The sequence below is a fragment of the Bos indicus x Bos taurus genome, chromosome 3, assembly GCF_003369695.1.
Source record: "Bos indicus x Bos taurus breed Angus x Brahman F1 hybrid chromosome 3, Bos_hybrid_MaternalHap_v2.0, whole genome shotgun sequence".
NCBI lineage: Eukaryota > Metazoa > Chordata > Mammalia > Artiodactyla > Bovidae > Bos > Bos indicus x Bos taurus.
The window spans coordinates 16,245,330-16,265,583 of NC_040078.1; the positions used below are offsets into that span (position 1 = coordinate 16,245,330).

At 43.6% G+C, this 20,254-nt stretch overlaps 2 protein-coding genes and 1 non-coding gene across 34 annotated transcripts in view; all 3 read right to left on the reverse strand.

The window, feature by feature from the left end:
- Positions 1-5,845: 5,845 nt before the first annotated feature.
- Positions 5,846-8,730, reverse strand: HAX1 (HCLS1 associated protein X-1). 4 transcript variants are annotated; one of them, XM_027532404.1, is made up of 8 exons: positions 8,313-8,380; positions 8,103-8,191; positions 7,537-7,799; positions 7,172-7,359; positions 6,701-6,752; positions 6,473-6,579; positions 6,253-6,343; positions 5,846-6,109 (listed from the first exon to the last, which is right to left on the reverse strand). In XM_027532404.1, the coding sequence occupies exons 3-8, from the start codon at positions 7,772-7,774 to the stop codon at positions 6,024-6,026; spliced, it is 762 nt and encodes a 253-aa protein (XP_027388205.1). In that variant the 5' UTR covers positions 7,775-7,799; positions 8,103-8,191; positions 8,313-8,380; the 3' UTR covers positions 5,846-6,023. The 4 variants fall into 4 exon arrangements, with proteins under 4 accessions (XP_027388205.1, XP_027388180.1, XP_027388186.1 ...); XM_027532379.1 differs by lacking the exon at positions 8,103-8,191 and having other exon boundaries at positions 7,172-7,383; positions 8,313-8,730; XM_027532385.1 differs by lacking the exon at positions 8,103-8,191 and having other exon boundaries at positions 8,313-8,716.
- Positions 8,731-8,870: 140 nt separating this feature from the next.
- Positions 8,871-20,254, reverse strand: part of UBAP2L (ubiquitin associated protein 2 like) — a 47,987-nt gene continuing 36,603 nt past the window's right edge. For 7 of the 29 annotated variants that reach the window (XM_027532161.1, XM_027532157.1, XM_027532183.1 and 4 more), the window contains 8 exons: positions 19,931-19,984; positions 19,149-19,230; positions 18,298-18,515; positions 17,827-17,932; positions 12,852-12,919; positions 11,606-11,803; positions 11,138-11,188; positions 9,643-10,287 (listed from right to left, as the gene is read on the reverse strand). In XM_027532161.1, coding sequence (XP_027387962.1) covers positions 10,192-10,287; positions 11,138-11,188; positions 11,606-11,803; positions 12,852-12,919; positions 17,827-17,932; positions 18,298-18,515; positions 19,149-19,230; positions 19,931-19,984 — 873 coding nt within the window. In that variant the 3' untranslated portion in view covers positions 9,643-10,191. Of the gene's footprint in view, positions 9,616-9,642; positions 10,288-11,137; positions 11,189-11,605; positions 11,804-12,851; positions 12,920-15,999; positions 16,404-17,826; positions 17,933-18,297; positions 18,516-19,148; positions 19,231-19,930; positions 19,985-20,254 lie in introns of those variants that run through there. The other 22 variants (XM_027532278.1, XM_027532191.1, XM_027532225.1 and 19 more) reach the window with 11 other exon arrangements.
- On the reverse strand, positions 19,307-19,441 carry LOC113890611. The gene has a single exon (XR_003510569.1). It is a non-coding gene; the product is annotated as a small nucleolar RNA SNORA58 (small nucleolar RNA).

A 20,254-nucleotide genomic window follows, 5' to 3' on the forward strand; every position in this document is an offset into this window, starting at 1 on the left:
ATGGGGTCGCACAGAGTTGGACACGACTAAAGTGACTTAGCTTAGCTTAGCTTGGGCAGAATTGCTATCTTAATATTGTTTGTGTTCCAAGGAGGCTGCCCAGGTGGAGCTAGTGGTAAAGAACCTGCGTACCAATGTGGGAGATACAAGAGGCATGAGTTCAATCCCTGGGTTGGGAAGATCCCTTGAAGGAGGGCATGGTAACCCACTCCAGGGCTCTTGCCTGGAAAATCCCCATGGACAGAGGAGCCTAGTAGGCTACAGTCCATGGGGTGAGACAGAGTCAGACACGACTAAAGTGACATAGCACACACTGTGGGTGTGGTATTGCTCTCCTTTCATTAAGATTTTATCTCAGCAATTTTTGCAGTTTTCAATGGTAAGCTTTTGCACTTATTCTTCCAAAATTATTCTTAAATATTTTACTATTAGTTATGCTCTTGTGAATGACTTACTGTCATTTTCAAATTGTTGCCAATATATAGAAATACATTTTTTTGGTATATTGATCTTATATCCTGAAACCTTGTGATACTCATTTATTGTTGTTATTATTCAGTCGCCAAGTCATGTCTGACTCTCCGCGACCCCATGGACTGCAGCACACCAGGCTTCCCTGTCCCTCACCATCTCCCAGAGTTTGCCCAAGTTCATGTCCATTGAATAGGCGGTGCCATTTATTACTATTAGTAATTTTTCTGTTGTTTATTCCTTAGGATTCTTTTTCTACATATAAAATCATGGTATCTTTAAATATAGTTTTACTTCCTTCTTTCCATTGCAACTCTTTCATTTCATTTTCTGGCCCTATTATCCTAGCTGGAACATCTAGTATGATGTTCAATAGTAGTAAGAGCACATAGCCTGGCTTTGTTCCTAATGTTAGTGAGAAAGCATCAGTCTTTTCTATTAAATATCTTTTTATAGCTATCTCTCTTTTAGACTTCTTTCATGTCTAAACATGACTATTATATTGCCATATTTAATTCATAGTTTAACTGGATATACAATTCTAGATTGGAAACAATTTTCCTTCAGTATTTTATCTTGTCTTTTAAGTCCAGTGTTGCTGTTAAAGTTTGAGAATATTGTGATTTCTCATCCTCTGATTTTTTTCTCTGTCTGAAATTATTTGGATTCTCCTTCAACTCTAGTGTTCTGAAATTTCCTATGATGTGCCTTGGAGTGGGTTTATTTTCATCCTTGGTATCTAGCATGTGGTGAGTCTTTTCATGTTAGAAAGTAATATCCTTTCCTTCTGGGATATTTTCTCAAGTTACTGATAAGTTATACCATTCTAGTTTGCTTTTTTCCTCCTATTTTCTATCTCTGTTATTTGGTCTACTGTCTTGGAGATTTCAACTTTATCATCAAAATCTTTTGTTAATAGTTTTTCATTTCTGTCATTTTTTTTTAACTCCTCAAATTTCCTCTTATTTTGTTTATTCCTCTTTTGTAGCTTCTTGTTCTGGTTTATGGGTATATCATCTCCTATTTCCAATATAGTAAAGTTTTGTGTGCTTGCTAAATTTTTATCTTTCTGCATAGTCTCTGTTTCTTCCAAGTTGCTTCTTTTGTTTGTGATTCTACATCCTTCATCTTAAAAGCTGCCCACAGATGTCTGGTAGCCTCTAGCTCCATTTGTGTTTACAGTGGTACTCTAAAAAGCTGATTAGAAAAATCAATTGCGTTCTTATACACTAGAAAAGTTAGGGGGAAAAAGTGAGAGGACATAGTCTACCAAATACAACTATAGTACTTAAAACTGTGATACGGGCACAAAGATAGGCAAACAGATTAATAGAAAAGACTGGAAATTGTAACATTTGTACATATGTTTGTATATATTTTCCAAAGGTAAAAAAAATGAAGTTGGTCCCCCGATTCATACCATATAGGGAGATAAATTCTGAGTGGATTTTATTTTATTTTTTAAAGAATATTTATTTATTTTGCTGTGCTGGGTCTTAGTTGTGGCACTGGGATCCTTAGTTGCAACATGCAGACTCTTGGTTGCAGCATGTGGGATCGAGTTCCCTGACCAAGAATCGAACCCAGGCCCCCTGCCTTGGGAGCGTGGGGTCTTAGGCACTGGACCACCAGGGAAGTCCTGATTTTAATCTTAAAAAAGATAAAAACTTAAAAAACTTAAAGCAAAAATACCAATCTTTCTCAACTTACCACGGGGTTTTGTCTCTACAAAGTCATCATAAGTTGAACATGCCTTTGATATATTTAACCTAGTGAAAATCACAGCTTAACCTAGCCTACGTTATACATGCTCAGAACACTACAGTTGGCCACAGTAATCTAACACAAAGCCTATTTTATAATAAAATGTTGACTATCTCATGTTATTGGATACCATGCTGAAAGTGACAAACAGCACCATTGTTGACCCTGTGATGCCATCGCTACCTAGCATCATGAGAGTGTACTATACCACATATCGCTAGCCTGGAAAAGACCAAAACTCAAAATTTGCAGTATGGTTTCTACTGAACACATGTCACTTTTGCACCACCATGAAACTGAAAATTTGTAAGTCAAATCATCATAATTTGGGGACTGTCTCTTGTGTTTTGAGATATGTGTTCCTGTGATATGTATGCCTTTAGAAAAACCTCTTTAGGGAATTCCCTGGCAGTTCGGTGGTTAGGACCCCATCTTCTCACTGCTGTGGGGCCTGGGTTCAATTCCTGGTCAGGGAACTAAGATTCCACAAGCTGTGCCCCCCCAAATCCCTTTATCATTTTATTGGGGTTTCCAGAAGGAACAGAGGTAGATTTATAAGCTCTGCCATTCTAAACCATAATGCTAAAAAGTTTTTTAATGAGAAAAATATCCAGTAATTTTTAAAAGTTGAAGTATAGTTGACTTATATTAGTTTCAGGTATACAGAAAACTAATTCTTTTTGCAGATTCTATTCCATTATAGGTTATTATAAGATAATGGGTATAATTCCCTGTACTATACAGTAAAAATCTTCGTTACTTTATCTGTTTTATTCAAAGTAGTTTGTATCTGTTAATCCCTTACTCCTAATTTGTCCTCCTTCCATCCCTCTGCCCTTTGATAACTATAAGTTTGTTTTCTAAGTCTGTGAGTCTGTCTCTCTCTTTTATGTACATTCTTTTGTGTTATTTTTTAAATTCCACATATAAATGTTATATAGTATTTGTCTTTCACTGACTTATTTCACTAAACATAATATTCCCTAGGTACATCCACATTGCTGTAAATAGCAGTATTAATATTTTACTTTTTAAAGGCTAATATTCCGTTCCATATATATATATATATATATATATATATACACACACCATTTTAAAACTATCAAATGTCACTTATTAAATTCAAAATGATGTCATCAAAAGAAAGATTTGTACAGATTTTTTTACTTCCTTGCAGAAATCACATATTGCAAAAAATTTTTTATTGAAGTATATTTATTTACAATGTTGTGTTAGTTCTAGGTATACAGCAAAATGGTTCAGTTATGTATGTATAATCTTCTTCAGATTCTTTTCCCTTATAGGTTTTTACAAAATAAAGTATGGTTCCCTGTGCTAAACAGTAGGTGCTTGGTTATCTACTTTTTATACAGTACTGTATGTATGTTAATCTCAAACTCCTAATTTATCCCTCCCCCACATCCCCACTTTGGTAATCGTAGGTGATTTCTATGTCTGTGGGTTTATTTTTGTTTTGTATATAAATTCATTTGTATCTTTTTTTTAGATTTCAAACATAAGCAATATCATATGGTATTTGTCTTCTTCTGTCTGGCTTACTTCACTTAGTATGATAATCACTACAACCATCCATGTTGCTGCAAATGACATTATTTCATTCTTTTTTATGCCCAAGTAATATTCCACTGTATATGAGAATCCCATGGACAAAGGATCCTGGAGGGCTTAACAGTACATAGCATTACAGAGTGGGTCACAACTGAAGCGACCTAGCATATGCATATATATAAATACACACACACATCATTTTAATCCAACCGTCAGTGGACATTTAGGTTGCCTCCATGTCTTAGTTATTGTAAATGCTTCTGCTATAAACATTGGCATGCACGTACCTTTTCAAACTACTGTTCTGATTCTTTCCTGATATATACCCAGAAATGGAATTGCTGAATCATATGGTAGCTCTATTTTCAGTTTAAGGAATTTCCATATTGTTTTCCATAGTGGGTTCATCAATTTACATCCCCATCAACAGTGTGAGTTCCCTTTTTCCCATATCCTCGCAGTTCAGTTCACTCGCTCAGTCACGTCTGACTCTTTGCGACCCCATGAACTGCAGCACACCAGGCATCCCTGTCCATCACCAACTCCCAGAGTTCACCCAAACCCACGTCCATTGTGTTGGTGATGCCATCCAACTATCTCATCCTCTGTCGTCCCCTTCTCCTCTGGCCCTCAATCTTTCCCAGCATCAGAGTCTTTTCCAATGAGTCAGCTCTTCGCATGAGGTGGCCAAAGTATTGGAGTTTCAGCTTCAACATCAGTGCTTCCAATGAACACCCAGGACTGATCTCCTTTAGAATGGACTGGTTGGATCTCCTTGCAGTCCAAGGGACTCTTAAGAGTCTTCTCCAACACCATCCTCTCAAACACCTGTTATTTGTAGACTTCTTGATGAGTCATTCAGACAGATGTGAAGTGATACCTCATTGTGATTTTGATTTTCATTTGTATAATCATTAGCTAAAGAGTCTAACAATGTCCGACTCTTTGTGACCCCACGGGCTATAGTCCATGGAATTCTCCAGGCCAGAATACTGGAGTTGGTAGCCTATCTCTTCTGCAGCAGATCTTCCTGACTGAGGAATTCAAGTGGGGTCTCCCACATTGCAGGCGGATTCTTTACCAGCTGAGCTACCAGGGAAGCCCCTAATAATTAGCTATGTTAAGCATTTTTTCATGTGTCTGTTAGCCATCCACATGTCCTCTTTGGAAAAATATCTGTTCGTGTCTTCTGTCCATTTTTGATGGGATTTTATTTTATTTTTTTGGCAGGAGGATGGGGCACACAGCATGTGGAATCTTAGTTCCCCAACTAGGGATCAAACCAATGCCCCATGCATCGGGAGCATGAAATCTTAACCACTGGACCACCAGGGAAGTCCTGATTCGATTTTTTTATATTGAGTTCTACGAGCTCTTCATATATTTTAGTTACTAACCTCTTGTCAGTCATATCACCTGCAAGTATTTTCTCCCATTCCATAGATTGTCTTCTTGTTCTATTGGTTTCTTTTGCTCTGCAAAAGCTTTTAAGTTTAATTAGGCTCCATTTATTTTTGCTTTTTTTTTTGCCTTGGGAGACTAATCCAAGAAAATATTGCTACAATTTATGTCACAGAATGTTTTACCTATGTTCTCTTCTAGAAGCCTTATGGCTCCATGTCTTACATTTACATCTTTTTATTTTTCTATCTGGTGTAATGTTCTGATCTACTTGTTTTGTGTGCAGCTGTCCAGCTTTCCCAGTACCACTTGTTAAAATGACTAATAATGCTTTGCCAGTTATATTTTCTCTGAATTATCCAATCATATTAATTTCACACAAAGGGAAGCAGTTTTTCCCCTACACTTACATACATAGTTTTTTTAAAACTGATGCATCCGCATGTGGAAATTTCCCTGGAGATAACACTAGTCATCTATTCATAAGGAAAATCATTTCCTAAAGGTAACTGGTCCTTACTTATCAAAATCAGTTTTGCAAGTAAAGCAAAGAGATAATTTTTTGTGGGCCAAGTTAATTGGGGAAGCCCTGGATAGTGTGAGAAAGTGGAATAGCCATGACAAAACCAAGACCAAAGAATTAGCATAAATAAAGGTTTTATTGGTCAGTTTGGGTGACTGACAAACTGACAGACCTTCAGTTCACTGTTCCACACGCCCAAGGTCCTGAGGTGGCAGGAAGACAACTAAGCCCATTAATACCGAGAAAGGGTGGGAGGTGGAAAGAATCTAAAGGCCTCTGAGATGAATTAACAAGGCTACCGGGACCGGAACCAACGTCCTAGGAACAAATCCAGGATGGAAGAGGAATCATCCAAGGATGGAGGTGTTGGTGATTCTGGACCTAAGGGAACAAGTGATACAGGCTAAATGAAAGAGATTGGAAAGAGGCAAAGGAGGGCAGTAATGTTAAAGGGTAGGAGAGAAACGGTTCCCTTTCCCATGGAATTAAGAGATGGATCCCTTTGGTTTATACTCTTCACTTACCATCTCTAGGACTGCTGCCTGCCTCTTGATGGGTTACCGTGGTCTCTTTCCGGCCCTCACTATCCACCACAGTCCGGCGCTCCTCTACAGTCTACAAGGAGAAGTCCCCCCACCATATCCCTAACATCACTAAAGGTGAGTTCACTGGTTTCTTTACATAGTCCCCCTTTCCAGAACATTCTCTGGTCACAGCTGCCTTTACCCGTCTCTCCCAACTCACCCCATCTGGCTTAGTGATCTTGGTCACAGAGACACTCTTGAAATAGGATTTGGGTTGGGGCTGCAGAACTGGGCCAAGACCCTCCTGAGAAACCTGGGAATCAAGATCTAGAAGGGCACAGAAAGGAAACAAGAAAGAGTCCAAAGCGAAGACGGGGACAAACGTGGCGACAGAAATTTCAGGGAGGGAGACCAAAGGCTAGTACATGTCGTCTCCCTCCAGACTCACCATTGTCTTCTCTGGCTCTAGAGTGGGGGGTCACAGGCCACGTATCATCAAACTGTAGAAGAAGCCAAAGTAGGTCAAATGACACCTTTCAATCTGAAATCTGAAGGGCCCCAGAACCCAAACTATTTCCAAGTTCCAAAACCACTTTTTTTCAGGAGAAATGATCCCAGCAGAATGGCTTTCTTTACTCACTCCTCCTCCTTCCTACCTGATTCATGTATTTCTCTACCAAAAAGCATTCCTGAACTGACACTTTTCTGTCCTCCTTCAACATTTCTGCTTTCTCCAAGCATCGTCTACAGTAATTTTTAACAAAAAGCAGAACTCCCATTTCCTCCCAAAGAAAATCCTACACAAAGCTTAATATACAAAACAGACAAATACAACCCAAGTCTGTTAGATTCCAGCAAGGTTTCCAGTCCTTAAAGTCAGTGTCTCCACAGCTCCCACTTCAAGCCCAGATGTACTCACCCTATGAAAAGGTCTCTGGGGGCCCCAGTCTGGTGCTGGTTTGGAGGATTCAGATCTTGCATCACTTTCCAAGCCCCCACCAAAGATCTTGGGCTGGTTACTATCTGGATACTTAAGCATTGAGTCCCGAAGCGTCTGTCCTTCCTGCCGTCTCTCACCAGGTGTCTCTGACTCAGGACCTGGAAGTTCTGCAGAAAGGTGGCCGGTGGATGCTGGGAGTGGGAAAGGACTTGGGCTCTTTTAAATCTCCTTGAAATCATCAGCTTTCTCACACTTCCCAACCCCCCTCCCCCGCCCCCCCCGCCACCCCCAACTACTCTCTGCAAGAAGAAACCACAGGTTCTTCCCCAGGAGCATCCACACACCAGGAGGGCGGGAAGGCAAGGTCCAGGCCCCCATCTCGCTGAAGATGTTATTGAAATCCCGTACTAGGTCATCAAAGCCGAAGTTATCGTGGAAACGCATTCCTCCTCCTGGGCTGAAGCTGAAGCCAAAGCTAAATTCCTCGGGGGACTGGGGACCCTCAAACCTCGAGTTCCCACGGCCCCACGTGACTCCTTCTTCTTCCTCTTCCTCATCATCTTCGTCTTCATCGCGAGTCATTCCTCCAAAAAAGGGATCTCTGTGGCTAGGGGTGGAGGCAGATTAGCCACCAAAATTTCAGCACTACTTAAACCATAACATCAGTTAACGCTCGACGAGTGGGACAAGAGTTGGGATCTGAGAGCCTGAAGTGAGGGTAGAGGACTGGCCATCGGGTTTGTTTTGCTTCATCAGTCAGTCCTCACCTCGTGCCCCGCCCCCGCCCCCAACGCTTCCCCGCGGCTTTTCTTAAGTGTTTCCCAGCCCCTCCCCGCCCCCAAGGTCTTGCTCACTTGTCCTCTACCCCGGAGCCCCATTGTCTTCCCCACCCGGTCCCCTGTTGCATCACCCTAGGTTGGAGAAAGGCTTAAGCGGCTGTTTGTTCTCTTAACGACCGCCCTGGTTACTGTCGGGGGCTGAGTGTTGAATGTTGACCTTCTTTTCCGCAGGAGTTGTAGGAGGGTAGAAAAGGATGTTTTTTCCAAAAACAGGGTGTCAAGGGTCAAGCTCCCCTCAGAGTACTCCCACCCCTCCGTGTCTGGCCGGAACCCGTTCTCACCTCCGAGGTCCAGAAAAGCCGAAAAAGCCCCGAAAGAGGTCAAAAAGGCTCATTCCCATAGTGGGACTCGAACCTTTGAAGCCCACAGCAGGTAGCAGCCGGAGCTACGCTGTCGGAAATTGAGCGTAGCGTCAGACCACGCTGCCGGAAAGCAAGCATGCGATCGCACTGTCGTAAAACAACCGTAAGCCGGACGTCGCTGAGGGGCGGGGCCGGCGATCCTATCAAATTCTAAAGGCTTTCTTTTGCCCCTACCTGCTCCCTGTGAAGGGAAAGGGCGTACTGAAGTTTTATTTCCCAACGAACACTTGCCCTCTAAGCCAATTCTTTTGGCCGACTAACCCACTCCAATAGGGTTTCGAGGGTTTGACGCTTGATGACACTGGAGACAGCCGCCAGAGGGCACCCCACCCACACAAATGAACCGGACCCAGACCCTCCCTCATTGCACTCACCACACCCACGGACCCGTGTTCTGCCTTAAGGCACCTCGCTCCCTTCTTTCATCCCGTGCTTTTCGCCTGACTTAAGTCTAGTATTAGAGGAATGGACAAAATGTATCAAGCTTCTTCTACTTTAATAATGACATCCCCAGAGTAAGACACAGGAATGCATGGGTTTAACTTCATCTCTCCAGCTATTAAGTAGTTTGTCAAGGTAGGCTCTGTAACCATCAGAATACACTTTGTAAGAGAGAAGAGAAATCTAGTCAAGTTTTGGGAAGAAAGAATTTGGAGGTATAAGTATCCCCTTTTGCCTGACTCAAAGCCTCTCCCCCTCTCTGCCCCCACCTCCTTCCCAAACCCGGCCTTGCTCCAGCCGCCTCCTCTTCCAGGGTCTGGGTATTAGCTATGTGAAACGAAAACACTCACGCAGCAAGACCCACTGCTTCAGTTTTGCTAGCCAACAGTGCATGTTTTGCCCTCACTTCTTCCCAGTTCATTTGCCTGGACCCATCTAAATTAAACTTTGATTCTATTGATACAAAGTGATTTCTTTCAGTTCTTGCTTAATCCTCTCCCTTTCCACCCAGTATCAGCTATCCCACTCCCTTTCACTGCTTACAATCTGCTACAGATCTGAAGGAAATGAAGATTTGCAATGATTCTTTACAGGCACCTCTGTGAACTTTTTGAGGGAGGGCGAGGGAATCCCCTCAAGGGCAGCACATTAAGGTCAGAGGAGTTCTTAAAGGGCGAAGATTTCGTTTTTATTCCACCGCCTTCGGGGCCTGCTAGAGAAGGCCCAGTTGGTACAGTAATATTTATTCACCAAGCTGGTCATCGACGAGACTGAGGACATCCTAGACGGAGCAAGAATGGGCAGAGGCTGAAGGTAGAGGTTTTCTTTTTATATATACAAGACACATTAATCCATTAAATTTGAGGACACAGTACAAAAAAAAAAAAAACCACTTCAACTAATTTATCTGACAATGCTGTTCATATTCATGACGCCATTTTTTGTTGTTGTTGTTGTGTTTCCTAATAATAAAGGAGGAGACTTAGGGCTGTTGGGCTGATATATATTTGGGGGTCCCCCCTCCCCACCTCACCCACACACCACCAGGGTGAACAGGAGGAGGAGAAGAGAGGGCAGGGCCCACAGCAAAGTTTCATAATCTTGAATGCAAGGGAGGAGGAAGAGAGGAAAGGAAGAAAAAAAAAAAAAAGAGAAAATACAAATCCTATAATACATACAACAGAGTGGGGATGGTATGGGAATGGGACAGACATGAAGCTGAGGCATGGGGTGGGCCGCTGGGGGTGGGGGGTAGCGGAAGCCCCCCACATTCTTTTCTCTCTTTGATGCTGTTTCCATAGTTGCCAGGCTGAGAAGCCCTCTCAGAAGATGGGACCGGGAGAAGAGGATCGGGGCCTCAGTTGGCCCCCCAGCTGTAGCTGTTGTAGGCAGACTTGTTGGTCTGGGGCTTCTGCGGGATGGAGCTGGTCTGGCTACGTTGCCCGCTGCCCGTCTGCAGGGGAATGGGAGGGTGAATGGGGAGGAAAAAGATGTCGAGTTAGTGGGACAAATTTATGACATCTTCAAGTGGAGATTTAGAAATTGTTTTACTCTCCCATTCCCCTGGCTTAGAAACTACTCTGAAGCTTGCTTCTCAACCATCAGAAATTTGGTTTATACAGCAGTTAAGAGCACCTCTGACAAGTAAAAAAGCACCTATAACCATTAAATAAGGGAAAGATGAAAAGAGGGTAGGATACTTTTGGAGGCAAGATAGTGAATCAGTTCTACTCATTTTCAATTCCACCTCCCCCCACCCTCAAACTCATCCTCTCCTGTTCCAGAAGGCTACTCTCTAGAGAGAATTATGGCCCCTTAGAGATGGGTAATCACAAGGTGATTTCACTTTCATTGATCCCTATAAATGCCTCAATTTGGGTATCTGTAGTTGACAGCAAGGAAGTCCTTACTCTAGCTGCCCAAGCCCACCTATGAGGAAGGGGGAGAGGTCACTTGCACCAACCCAGGGCTCCCCAGCCCTATCACACTTCACATCTGTGAGCCTATTTCAGGGAAGATAAGAGAGTCTGAGGCCCCAGGCTCCAGATGCTGCTCCAAGAATCCTTTCCATTCCAGTAACCAAGTGTTTCAAGAGTCAGGGAAGGGTAGAAAGAAAAAGAGAGCATTGAGGAGGGGAGGACAAGAGAGGAACGGGAGGCCAGAGAGCTCAGCAAGGTGTTTGTGTTTGTGTATCCCGACTTGTGACCGTGCAATCTCTTCTCTTCAAGTTCCCTGAGACTGTGGAGGTGAAATGGGGACTGAAAAGGAGTGGGTTCAAGCATATCATCATTCAGTTTCATTACCTGCTCCTCCTGCTGGCGCTGGCAACAGAGAATCATCTGCAAATATGGTAGCTGAGGCAGAACCAGGATATATGGAAAATAAAGGGACAAACTTTTGACAATAGAACTCCACCATTAGAAGGGAAAGCTATAATGTCAGGGAAGGGGGAAGGCTGGGAGAGGTTAAGAGGGGAGGTGTGAGCCAGGTCTGATGGGATGAGGACAACTGTGCTATGGGAGGAGGTGGAGGAGAAAGGCGCCAAAGGCATCGGGGGGAATGAGGCTGCCATCTGGCCCCTCCTCTGACGTATCCTTTGCCGGCCACTCGTGTTATGTGCGCTGTGTCTGTATGTGCTGTGTGCCCATGGCTGGCGCTGGGGAGGGCTGGGTGAAGGTGGCGGTGAGGAAGGGTAAGAAAAGGAAAGGGGAGGTAGTTTTAGGGATAGGAAGGAAGAGGAAGGGAAAGGAAAGACGGGGAAGGGCTATTACCTGGCCATCCTGCTGCAGGTGATGGTGAAGGATCTGGGAGTGCGGCTGCTGATGGGGAGTCAGGATGTGCATAAAAGGGGCAGGTGGGTAGGCAGCAGCTGTGGCCGGATTGATGGGCCCCCCACTTCCTACGGCTGAAGGCAAGTTGAAGGAGGCAGCAGGAGTACCGGAATGAAAACCTTGTTTCTCAAAGGACTGCTATCCAGGAGAAGAGGAGGAGAGAGAGCAAAAGGATCAGCAAACTATTCCTTGGGATTTCTGAATCTAAGGTCCCCCACCCTGAGCGCAGCATGGCGTCACAGAGGAGTGCTGCACCTGAGGTCAGATAGTCAGGCCTCAGCCTCGGTTCTCGTCTGTAATAGCTGTGTGACCCTGGAAAACTGCTCCGTCTCTCAGCCTGCTTTCTCTTACATGAATCAGGGATGCTAGTAACCTCTTGGTTGTAAGGACCAAGTAAGAGGACTTGGTGTGAGATCACTTTGTGAAATCTAGCATCATTCATGAACACAGTGAAATATGCTGACCACTATTAGCACAACCTCTGGAGTTGGGTAAAAATAAAAACTTGTTAGATATTAAAAAAAGAAAATGAATACACACTGAGGAATCTTGAGTGTTAATGGTCTTGGTCATGAAGCACTCCACCACAACTCCTAATACTTTACCTGGAACTTTTAATTATTTATGGTGTGTATGTGGGAGCAACACAGTACTAATCTGTGCATAATTTGGATACCTCACTTTAATTACTGGGCTGTGTTGTATCCTTTCCCACTCTGTTACAGACTTACAAAGAATGGGAAGAACCACTTTCCTTTCATTCCATTCTATTCTCTGAGAAACTTATGAAAAGGTTGGGAGTAAGGGGCCAGGAAAACGTGCAGTAAACAACATGACATCACAACAGTTTACCACACTCCACCTTCCTGTAACATTTTTCCTTTTTTTTCCAAGAGGGCTCAGTTTAAACTTCAAGAACTCACTCACTTTCTAGTAGGATGGGTTTCCTGATACCTCTCCTAAGAGGACTGTTCTTGTTCAGTCTTTTCCCGCCCTTTGGCCATATGGCTTGTGGGATCCTAGTTCCCCTACCAGGGATTGAACCCAGGCCCATGGCAATGAAAGTGCCAAGTCCTAACCACTGGACAGCCAGGGAATTCCCATGTTCAGTGTTTTTCTATCACTGCAACTCCACCTCCTCGATGTCCATCTCTCTTTCCAGTTCTATCCAGAGCCAGGCACCTACCTGGGTTTTGGAGTACACAGAACCCGAGATATCTGGCACGCCTGTATTACTGGAGGTGACTGACACACCTGGGGGAGGAGGAAACAGACAGGAGGATTAGCTCTGCTAACTGCCTGGCCCCATCCCTGGGAAATGATGATGCGTGTGGCTTTTCTAGCTAGAGCACTGCAAGGGAATTTTGGTCTGTTTTTCCAACTTCATGTCAGTCCTGAGGAATAAGAGCTCACGATACAAAAAGGTTCTCTAAGGGGTTCTCTTGCCCTTTCCCGATGTATACTGTTTATGTGAGAGTGAGGGGTGTTGTTTTTGGGAGCACCAGGGAATATAGCCAAACTTCACTAGCCTATGGCTTTCAAAACTCTCTGTGCCAAAGCCCAACAGGATTGTATTAAACTTTTCATGTCCTTTTCAAATCAGTCAGCCCAAACTCCACTCAGTTCTGCAATCTTGCTGCTGAGTGGGCTCAAAATTCATGGGCTCCACAGCATAAGGAAAGTGCTAACGGAGCAGTTCAGTTCAACCCCCAAGAGCACTTTCATTCTCAGAGCCTCAGTTTACTTGGTCCAGCTTCCCTATTGTCTTGGTACTACTAGGCTACATACTTACGATTTACAAAGCAAATTTCCATTTACTCAATTTAAGCCTAAGTGTGGAGAGGAGAGAGGGTAGACAGGGTTAGGCTCTTATAGCCTAGGTGGAACACAAAATCCAACTGTTCATTCTAGTTTACAATTTCAGCTTTTCTATGAGGTAAAAGCTCTAATCCATACTCCAGCAACTTATGTGTTTCCTATTGAAAAACTCCCTACCACCATGATGATTTTATGGAAACCACAACAGTACAATTCCCCATTTTAATCTGTACTCCTTAAACTGAAATACACATACTGTACCTCCCAGGGTATGGGGCAGTAAGAATAGGAAAAAAAAGCCATCAGGTAAAATAACCCAGCATCTTACTAGTGAAAACTGTATACAAATACTGAAGAAAAAGTAACTGAAATTTTACTAGGAATTTAAAGCTTGTTTTCTAAAGATCTGTTACATCTCAGAAGGTGAGATAAAACGAGACTTCAAAAAAACATTGCATTTCAGGCTGGGTCTTTGGATTTTCCTCTGCTGTTAGGAGAACTTTGATGAGTTTTTTAGAACTAAACTGACGGAGTCACACAACACACACACACACACACACTGATGGAGTCACAAAAGAGGAATCCTCCATTTACCCACAGTTCAATAGCGATCTCCATTCAAACTCCAAAATCCAAATCCTCCCTAGACCAAGGCAGCCTTCAAAAGCTAAGCCCACCTTGGACAGCCACTTTAGAATCTTCCCAATAGAAGTGGCGTTTACCCTGGAAAACCCTCCCATATCGTAAGTCCAGACAGTTTCAGGGAGGAACAAACACTAACTAGGAAAAGTAAAGAATTACAGACACTAATGGATGGCTCAGTGAAGAAGAACCTGCCTGCCAATGCAGGAGATGCCGGGTCGGGAAGATACCCAGGAAGAGGAAATGGCAACCAACTCCAGTATTCTGTCCATGGAAATCCCATGCACAGAGGAGCCTGACGGGCTACAGTCCGTGGGGTCGCAGGAGAGTCAGCCACAACTTAGCAACTAAACAACAGAAACCAAGCATGAGAAAATACTTTCCCATCTTCAAAGTATCAACTCTACATTTCAATGGCACTGGAGTAAAAGGGGACAAAACAGGAACTAATCAGGTAGTTTTTTCCCCTTCCTTTTCCAGCTTTCAGGTGCCCATTTGGCAAATCACTGGTAACAGGCATAACTTTAAGAACAGGAGTTCATTTATGGAAAAAGCTAAGCTAACGAGGTGGTTTGTGTGGAAGGGTTGAGAGTAAGGTGTAATGGACAGGATAAAAACAGAACATCTCTGAGGGAAACCAGAAGAGACAATGACCTTTACAGTGAAGGTTCAAACAGCTTGCCAACACCCCTTGGTCATCCCATACAGAATGGGAGAAACGGCTGTTCTCAAGCCTAGTGGTAGGAAGGAATTTAGTTCCAATGTGCCCTTAACTGGTCTCATTCTTTCTAGAGGCTGGACTGGCTCAAAAACAGCTTCTAGTCTAGAAGCCTTGATTGGGCTACTGGTTGAAATAATTGGAGATGGAGAAAAACACAGAAGAGTGTAGTAGCCCTAAATGGCCTCAGTGTAAGCATCTGAGACGCTAGAAAATAACAGGCATTCATTTCCCTACCTATTGTTCACCAATTAGAAACCTCAGAGTTTTGCTTTCCTTCCAGCAGTCAACATCCCCAGGTTAATCCACACTCCCAAGCAGTGATGATCATACAAACACAATGTGGACGGCGGGGAGGAGAAACAGCAAGAAATCTCTCCCAGCCTGGCAACCCCTGAGAAAGCTGGGCACACTCAAAAGACAAAATTTCTTCAGAGGGCTGGGAACAAATACAAAGAAGGTCAAATATCTGGGTTTCCAGTTAACCAAGGACAGAGTTCTCACTGTCCAAGCTAACTCTATGAATGAAGGGCATTAAGAGGGGATGAGAATTTCCATAGTCAAGGAGGTGTTTAACCAAACCTCTCCCATACATCCTTAGCTACACCCAACAACTGCGAATTGACTAATATTCCACAATCCCTAAAAAGCCATCAAGGGACTCTAAGAACAATGTTCCAGGCTAGAAGAGTGTCCACAGCCCGAGTCATCAACTAGCTGGTCACGCAAGACTTTATCAGATCTCAGCCAGCCATGTGGCCTCTGGGAACCAGATGTGGGTACTAAACCTGGAAGATACTTTCATAACAACAGGTCTGAACACCATCTCTTTAGCCTTTCACAATGACATGACACTAACTTTTCTGTCCTTTCCTCTCTGCTTATGTCAGAGACAAGGGGAAGATCTAAACTGAAAAGTGAACAGCTATAAGCAGCATGGAGAATGGAGAATTTTCTACAAACAGCTTTCTTTACCAACTAATCAACAGGCTGAGAACTGAGGCCACTTCCCTTCCCCCACCTTAATAGATTCACCATACTGAAAAGTTAATGGTTCTTTGACTATGCTGGGGTTTGACTGAAAAGGCCACCCTCCACCCACAGCACAATGTTGGCTCCTAGTGTCCAAAAGACATGCACGGAAAGAACGCCAGAGTTAGCTAAAGAAATACCACAGTTTATTGAAGACTACAAATATTTTGTTACAAGTTGAAACTACATGCCTTCCAGAAATCAAAAGCAACAGCAGGTGTGTGCATTGATGCTTCAGAGGAGGTGCTGCACCGCTTGAATTCGAAATGGGTAAGACAGGGTCAGACACATGGGGCAGAGGGAAATGAGGCAAGGGCAAGTTCAAAAGCCCAGAAGGTATCCACCAACTCATTCCCCCAAGCCACGCAGGCCATGGCCACAGCTCAGCAGGCTCTCCTCAGTGGTCTGGTTTCTGAAACAAGACTTCAGTGCAAATTTATACACACACACAAAACACAGCCCCCGGCCTTGGGCCAAATTAGCTCTCTGCCGTCCAGAAATGCTTGTAAGGGGGTGGATATTTTCTTCCTAAAAGGAATCAAATACATAAAAATAAATGAATTTAGAGGTTGATGAGGAATGGGATGACAAGAGCCCTCTGTGGGGTTGGGAACTGGGGGTTCTCAAAGGGTTGTTATAGGTTTCTTAAATCTTAGGGAAACAGCTGGGATTTCCAAAATCTGGTAATGCCATCTTCTTATATTACCAATCATCTACCTCTTAAAATTCTTGAATCTGGTCCAGTTAAGACCTAAATCTAAATTCCTGTAATAGGGCCACTCCAACACAAGAGCTTGTAAACCTCCCTACCAAGGACTGGGGCTGACCTGCTGAGAGAGAGGGGTCCCTAGCCACAAGGAGTCTGGGTATTAACGATTTAATCTCAGTGAGTCATCTCAGGATTTCTTTACTTCGTATCTCAACCCACTGTAAGTCATACAACACAGTTCAAAGCTCCACCTGATGATAGTTTCCAGACTTACTGCTCTCTTTCTCAGCTCAGTTTCCCAGTTACTGAAAAACCTTGGACAAGTTTAACCATCTGGAGCCCATACAAGGGTGAAGAACACAGATGTAGCTCCATCCAAACCACCGTGAAACCATAACTGAGCTAAGAATTTTAAAGAACAACCCTCAACCTCAACCCCAAGCAATGGCAACCACTTACTCTCCATACACATCTACAAGGCACTGAGAAAAGTAGACAGAATTATTTTATTCAAAAACTCTTACTTCCTGTCCCCCAAAAACAGACAGTAGGTGTCAGGTATGAGAGCGAAGGATAGGATAAATACCTTTTAGGTCAGCGTCCATTCAGAGGATCCCCGTATTTCCCTCCCTGCCGTCAGCTGTACAATGGAGTTTGTGAAAAAACCAGCCACACAAATGAAGGAACCCAAAGGTCCAACTCTCCCTCTATTGAGCATTTGTGCCCTACTCCCTTCTTTCCTCATCTTAGGCCCTCTAGATAGGGAATAAAACGAGGGGCCACATGAAGAAAGTTGTACTATAAAGAGATTGCAGCCAAACCTACCACAGCATGCTAGCTAAGAATCCATTTAACTCTTCTATTCACTGAATGAACGTATCACCTACTGTACTTACCGGTACCTTAAATGTTAACACCTGGCCCCACTGAAAGATCTCAGTAAAATCTTGTGTAGATTTGGGTGGGCCCCTTGCTTCCCACCCAAAGTTTAGGCCAGCCAACATATTCTAATAGCCAATTTGTGCCCCAGGGCATTCTCATCATGAGTAATGAATACGTGTTCTACTATTAAGCTCCTCTGTTGGTGCTGCTCAGACAGAAACCCCAGTCAGACAAACATGAACAATCATACCTGGAGCAGCAGCACACCCTTACCAGCCCTATTTTCTCAAGCTTCGAATCTTCCTCCCTGAAACTCATTTAATAACATCCCAATGACAGCCAGGGTCAAGGTGAGCTTACCAGTGTTGTATCCATGAGACCCATAACCACTTGGCTGTTGGAAAGGGGTGGCTGATGCATTCACACTGACATTCACACCATGCTGCTTGGAAGAGGTAGGAGCCACCTGAAGAACAAAAGGCCAGCACTACAGTGAAATGGCGGCAAAGTACCATTTTAACCCACTCCAGAGACTGGGCATTCAAGATGGCTACCCATCCTGAGGCAGACTGTCCCGTTTGCTTAGCAAAATGGCTCAGGGAATGAATGACAGTCTGAGGGAAGCAAAGCTATACATTCCCCCTTTAGCTAATTCTGACAACACGTAGTCCCTTACCCCAATACCACCTATCCAGCCCCAGTCCCTCTCCCAGGCCAGAAGTGGAAATTGTTCCTCCTTATTCATTATTTAAAAGTCATCTAGCTTTGAAAGTAGCTAGGATAGTGTCAAGGATTCTTCACTACAAGTAAAGACCAAGTCCAAGCACTTACAGGGAACACAGCAGGCCCATACTGGAAGGTGCTGGGGAGGCCAGGAACCCCTGTGTAGTATGGCAGGCTGGTGTAACTGTAGCCAGGAGGCAGCGCCGGGTTCAGGAATGTCTGCTGCGTGGTGTGGTGAGTCTGCGTCTGGTTCTGTTGGGGTTGGGCCAAGGTTGTGGCTGGGGCCGGGGAGGAGGCATCCCCGCGGCCGAACTTTGTGAGGTCACCTGTGAAAGGAGAGGCTCAATATATCTGCCTCTTTTACTCCCCACATCAATGTAGAATTACCTCTTCTGATTTCACATGATCCAAGAGAGCCTTGGTTAACGTTCAATTCTGTGAATTTTATTTTTTTGAGGCTCCGTTTAGCGTCGCTCAGGACACACTCTGCACAATGCCAGTCAAGGACTAATAACGCACGGCTGTGCAATGCTGTGGCAGAGACAAGCTTCCAGAATAAAGCTCCTATGTGGTTTCTCTGCCCACCTGTGTTCTTTCATCTCTTCCCTACCCCACCCCCTACTTCCTCTCTCTGCTTCTCCTCCATGGGGAAAACTCCGCATTGGACCTGAAAAACAATGATAGTCAATAAGGACAACAGGTCAGGCCTATAGCCTGGCAAGGCAATAAGACTGCCATGTAAGTAGGGAGCAAGAGCAGAGATGAGCAAAGGAAGGCCAGGTCAACCACTGTACTTATTTTGAATCTACCGACCCTCTACCGACCCTGATTCATGACATCCATTTTGTATAATATTTCTGTCAAAGATCTTAATTAAGGTGAAAACTGGATCTACTAATCAGGTTTCTGCTACCAATACCAACACAGCTTCCCTTTATTCAGCCCCATCCCAATCCTACCAGAATAAGGGTTGCTGGCCAGGCTACCATCCCTCCCAGTCAGCGGAGTGGTGGGTGTGGGAAATGGGATGCTGTAGTAATCCTGAAAGAAATAAAAGAGAAGAGACTCAGTGCCACTCATTATTGGCATGACACATCGTACAAGATGAGAAGCAAGAGAATGTTGGAGAACTGCAGTTCATCCAGCCATTAATGAGCTGGCAAGAGCTAGCACAAACTCCATATTACTCTTGCATACACTGTCCCCCCTGCCTGGCCACAGGGATAGTCAGGCAAGGTCTACAAGTATGCCCACCAGGAAAACGCTCCAAGTCCATCAGTACCAATAATATTCTAGATAAATCCTAAACCTCTAGATATAATCCCTAATAGTCTATTACTACTGAGAAAATACATCTTCCTTCTAGAATTCATCAAAGTGTGTGAGACATAAAGGAAGCTTAAAATATGTTTAATTCAAAGATGTCACAACTTTTTTTAAGTGACTTTCTTTTTTTTTAATTTTTTTTTAACTTTACAATATTGTATTGGTTTTGCCATATATCAACATGAACCCACAACAGGTATACACGTGTTCCCCATCCTGAACCCTCCTCCCTCCTCAAAGTGACCTTCTGTTAGAACCACTCTCTAAGTACATCCTAATATATCTTAAAGTATGTATATGGAGGTATGCGTTGAGAAAAAGCCAAGTCTGTGACTTATCAAGTAAACATCTGGAATACTTCAAACATTAATTTAAGATCACTTTCTTTCCCTGAGCTCTATAACCATATACTCACCAATGGAAATCTTGTCTGAAGCATCTGCAAGTCATCATAACCATATACCTGTGGCTAAAAGATACAAACATGTAACAATATTAATGGGAACTGGTCACGACAGTAGCAAACCAAGGAGCTAAGAGACAAAATAAATCAACAGAACTTTCATCCTCATTCATGAGAAAAAAGAGGACATAGATTATCTCCTTCATTTTCTTTAAGAAATGAAATGCAAAGAGATTACATGATTCATGAACGGCCTTTAAGTTTTCCTTGAGCTACATAATGATTCAACTAGGCTGTCCTCTGGGTAGCAGTGGGGTACATAAGTCACACATGAAT